This window comes from Macadamia integrifolia, chromosome 11 (assembly GCF_013358625.1).
Source record: "Macadamia integrifolia cultivar HAES 741 chromosome 11, SCU_Mint_v3, whole genome shotgun sequence".
Lineage (NCBI taxonomy): Eukaryota > Viridiplantae > Streptophyta > Magnoliopsida > Proteales > Proteaceae > Macadamia > Macadamia integrifolia.
Genome location: NC_056567.1, coordinates 27,409,924 through 27,414,717, shown reverse-complemented (window position 1 = coordinate 27,414,717; position 4,794 = coordinate 27,409,924). Strand labels below are relative to the sequence as shown.

General features: G+C 41.7%; 1 protein-coding gene across 1 annotated transcript; it reads right to left on the bottom strand.

The window, feature by feature from the left end:
- Positions 1–932: 932 nt before the first annotated feature.
- On the bottom strand, positions 933–4,521 carry LOC122092673 (ATP-dependent 6-phosphofructokinase 2-like). The gene is made up of 2 exons (XM_042662905.1): positions 3,778–4,521; positions 933–1,943 (listed from the first exon to the last, which is right to left on the bottom strand). Exons 1-2 carry the CDS (start codon positions 4,393–4,395, stop codon positions 1,122–1,124), a joined length of 1,440 nt encoding a protein of 479 aa, XP_042518839.1. The 5' UTR covers positions 4,396–4,521; the 3' UTR covers positions 933–1,121.
- Between the last annotated feature and the right edge of the window lie 273 nt (positions 4,522–4,794).

Sequence of the window (4,794 nt, the reverse complement as noted above, 5' to 3'; positions counted from 1 at the left end):
AAAAGTTGTAGCTAAACCAGAAAACTAGAAACGAGAAAAATAAGATGAAGAAAAGAGAAGAGGGGAGGAAGAAGATGAATTAACCAAAGGAAGTCTCAAGAATGGAGAGCAACCTGAGATTAATTCAATGTGAATATAATCTCAGGTTCTCTTATTGTATATATAATTTTAGGTCAAGAAGAAAGACAAAAGAACCCCCACTTACATAAAGGAAACGACCCAAAAAGACCCAAACAATTGAGACAAGGACAATCTTGTCCCTGTCGTAGGCGCTACTTAGCGCTATGGAATAGCACTAAGTTCAACATTTTTCTTTTACCTTTTTTAATTGGCAGGTCCTAAGAAGAATTGAAGAAACATGCTAATATATATGGAAAAATAACGCTACTTGGTCATGTGGCCCTTACACCTAGACACAAGAGCATACAAAATTACCACCCTGTCTCTACAAAATACAAAATTCCATACATATTGATGCCCTTGTATACACTACCAGTGCAAGGCCACGTGACCAAGTAGAGATCTCTTGCACCTAGTGCAGGGGTCACATGATCAGACCACGATCTCTTGCACTGATATATATTAGTTTTGTTAACAATTCGATTTGCTCGGTTTTGATCAAGCCTCATCATGAGTCCACTCTAATTTAAAGGCCCGCACTGTTTTCACATATTTAAGTAATTGGTAGAAGAGGGCAGTGTGATCATTTCTTGAGAGAGAGAATATTTTCCCAAAGTTCATATAATTAAGGTGAAAGGTTTCATGCACACGATTGCTTCATCCACAACTGTATGTGAAAACCGGTCAGTTATTATATCGTATATTAAATATTTTTACACAGAAATGATGACTATTATATATTATCTATGTAGAGCAAAATACCAAGAGGGAGTGTGGACCATTAAGGTTATGCTTGGACATACACATGAGGATATCTGTAAAAGATTGAATTTAAGTCATAGTGGACTAGCCTTGGTGCAATGGTTAAGTTGCACCAGTATAACCATCAAGTTGTGGGTTCAAAACATGAAAACAGTCTCTCTGTAAAGTAAGGGTAAGACTGCATACAATTGCTACGTCCTAGACCGTGCAGTAGATCAAAGATAGGTAGAACAACCTCTCTAGTCCTTCACAAAGTCTGGCTGGTTAGTCACGGATCTAACCCATGCCCACTTGTGGTCCTTCAAATCAACTATATTCTTTGCCTTTGCCACCTCAACCACCGGAATATATGCGTAAATGCCATTAATAGGTCCGGCGACGAATCCAGTGTAACCAGCCATAATCCCATGTATTGCAGAGTGAGCCAGAAGTGTGCAATATAAGTTATCTGTAGCATTCGCGGGGACTGCACGTATCATATATGTGGGATCTATGTACTTCACCGTGAATAACTCCCTGGCGTGGTCTCTCTTCCACCACTGATTCAGCTCAGACTTCAACCAAACTCCAACATCCAAGAACACTGGGTTGCCAGACTCGTCTCTCTCTTCCTTCTGAGCATCTGTCCTCGGTATCAAATCCTGCCCAGCCCCCTCAGCTACTACTAACACTGCATGTCCATTCTCTTTCAGTCTCTGCTCAAGGAATTCAAAAAGGCCTCCCTTCCCTTCCAAGTAGAAATCAGACTCTGGAAGTAAACAGCAATCCACATCACGGCTACTTAACGTAGCATGGATGACAATGTGACCTGCACTTCGTCCCATCAGCTTCACCAACCCAATACCATTAACAGCACTCTCAGCCTCCACATGAGCGGCGTGTATTGCTTGCTGGGCAGTCTCCACAGCTGTTTGAAATCCAAACGATCTGTCTATGATTCCAACATCATTGTCAACAGTCTTGGGGATCCCTGCAACTGCTACATTCAATTTCCGGCGACGAATCTCCTCAAAGATCGCAACAGCGCCGCGCATAGTGCCATCTCCACCTATTATGTAGACCTGTCATAATAAAGAGTTTGTGAACAGAGTAACAACTCAGCAACGGCTTATGGTAATCTATGACTGCCAAACTGCTTAACTAGGTTGATATGATTTCAAGAAGAAAAATTAACCAGAGGACAATAGACAATATCTAAAGAAGCTAAAACACTTGATGCAATAGTAATCAGTTATTAATGAATAGCTAGAATCTGTAAACAGCACTGCTGAGAACTACGCTTTCACAAGCCATAACCACAACACATTGACAACTTTCTCGTTGTCCCTCGTATCAATTTCCAGAGAATTTTCTTTGCCCAACTCACTGAAAATAATTTGCATCTATCCGCTTAAAATTGATGCTTCATCCTATACTGACATCCTTTTCACAGCTTGAACAGCATATCCAGAAGTCGGACGATTTTTTTGTGTGTGTGTGTGTGTGTGTGTGTGTGTGTGTGTGTGTGTGTGTGTGTGTCACTCACAAGAAAGGGCTTGGGAGGAGGGGGGGGGGAGCATCAACCAAAGTTTATTGTCCACCACCGTCCTCTACATAATTTTTGTCTTACAACCACCATCAATGACCAGATGGAAGAAGTGCTCACCACTTTAGCAGTAGAGTTGAACACTTCTCATGGCAGCCATCTTCTTCTTTAGACTCCTCTGTTTCCGCCAATAAAACATTCAAATTAGAATTTTTTTAATTCAATTGTCTGGATATCAACATTCCCTTTGTTATTACTAGAATCAGATAGCTAATGGCTCTTGTTGGCTTTAGCCCCTGCCTACCATCCAATAGTATCCTTCATCTGTATCAAGTTCATCACTTGTAGCCAACTCATTGAACTCTGTTTATGACCTTCCAACCAGATGCTACATGATTATAGAGTCAGAAATTGCATCCACATACACTAGGAAGAATGTAAACTTTCAAAGCCTCTTTCATCTCATGCATGTCAAGTAGCCACCCCACCAAGACAATCCCACGATTGTTGTCTTAAAGTTTTCTCACACTTAATTATAGCAAGTCTCTACATTTTACAGAGATCAAACAGTATGCCACCTTTAGCACTTACCAATTCGAAAAGCATTCTAGGCTACAAATCTTATCAACAAAGATACTATGAATGGTTCGCCTTCAAAATTTAACACGCCACTTTTACATTCATATCTACCCAACACCAATGTTGTTCCAGTAATTGAAGAGAGCTTCACATGTCAAAGATGCTGATCTCTCCTCTTCCTGACAGCAACCACACCCACCTGATGATTTCTCTAGAGTGATTAGAGCAATTGAAGGTCTCTTTGTGTTGATTAACCTATCCATATTGGTCACTGGTCACATAAGGTATGTTGGAAAACAATCCCACATTGATGTACCAGTCAGACCTATCCAATTAATAGCTGAAGTTTTTTTTTTTTTTACTGGAAAAATTCAATAAGGCAAAAACTTGAAGATGATCATGTTGAACTCCATTCCCAATTTCCAATATCATCCTTAGCCTGCAAAGACCTGCTGTCAGCCTTTCTATTAGAGCTTGGTAGGAGTTCATGTGTGTTGAGAGCTTTTAACAAAAATATGAATAGAAGATCCATCTGTTCCTTAAGAAGTGCTAGCGTGCTAGTCATAGTATTAAGTAGCTTATCATTATCTAGGTTTCTCTGCTTCTTCCCATCTTACCTTTGGAGATTAACACACAGTCTTAACCCATATAGTGAGCCAATTTAAGTTCTACAGAGACTAATCAAAGAATATTTTATCAATCACAAAACATAGGTGGGGGGAGGAAGAATCAAATGCAGAGAAATATAGATTAATTTATGTGGATCAAGGATTGAAGTTGAACAAAAGAACCTGATTAAATCGGCGAGATTCGATGGAATCAACGATCTTCTGGAGATCGAAACCACCTCTGGAGGTCTCAAGGAAGGTGCCGCCCCTCATATGCAAGCTATCCACAAGCTTGGGATCAAGTCGCATGGGTTCCATGGAGTAGAATCCTCGGTAACCAGCCAAAATACCAAAAATCTGACGCACACCGTAAAGGTCCCACAATCCCACCACCAGTTCCCTAATGACGGTATTCAGGCCAGGGCAGAGTCCACCGCAGGTGACGATCGCCGCTCGAACAGTGGAAGATTCGAAGAGGATCTGCTTACGGGGCCCAGCGCGGTAGTAGGCAATGGGAGGGGAGGACGCAGGGTCGGAGAGATCGAAGGAGATGTGACGAAGAACGACATCGGAGGGAGAGATGTAGAACTCCTGGCATGGGTGGTAGAACTGGTTGTGGTCTAAAGGGTTAGTGAAGGTTGGAAGGTTGGGTAAATAGTCAGTAAGGTGTGGTAATCTTTGAAGTTGAAGGTTCGAGGTAGGGAAAGAGAGGTTTTGCATTTGCGGTTCGAGTTGGTTTTCCGGCTTCCCTTCGCCGGAGTTGGTACTGGGAAGAGCTGCTTTGGCATGAGAATCAGTCATGGCGAGATTTGGGAGAAACAATTTCAGATTTCAGACTTCAGATTTCAGATTCCAGATTCCAGAAAAGAATGAGAAGCTTTGCTTAGAGACTACAGAGCCTCCGCCCACAGTCAATCTCGGGGGTTGGAAATTGAGAGAGAAAATGAAGGAAACCGACATGACACATGGACAACGGTTGTCGTGACACGTTCGCTGATTGTCGATTGGTTATATGAGAATCAATTTAGAAAAATGATTCGTTGATGTGAGAGAAGATTTTGGATGCCGACAGTGTGGAGAGAATCTCCTATCCTACACCAATCACGGTCTGAGTCGTGGAGGAATCGAATTCTTACAATAAATGAAGTTTATTACTTATTACACTACCCCAAGGAAATGTCCATTAGGCGTGGTGGTCGC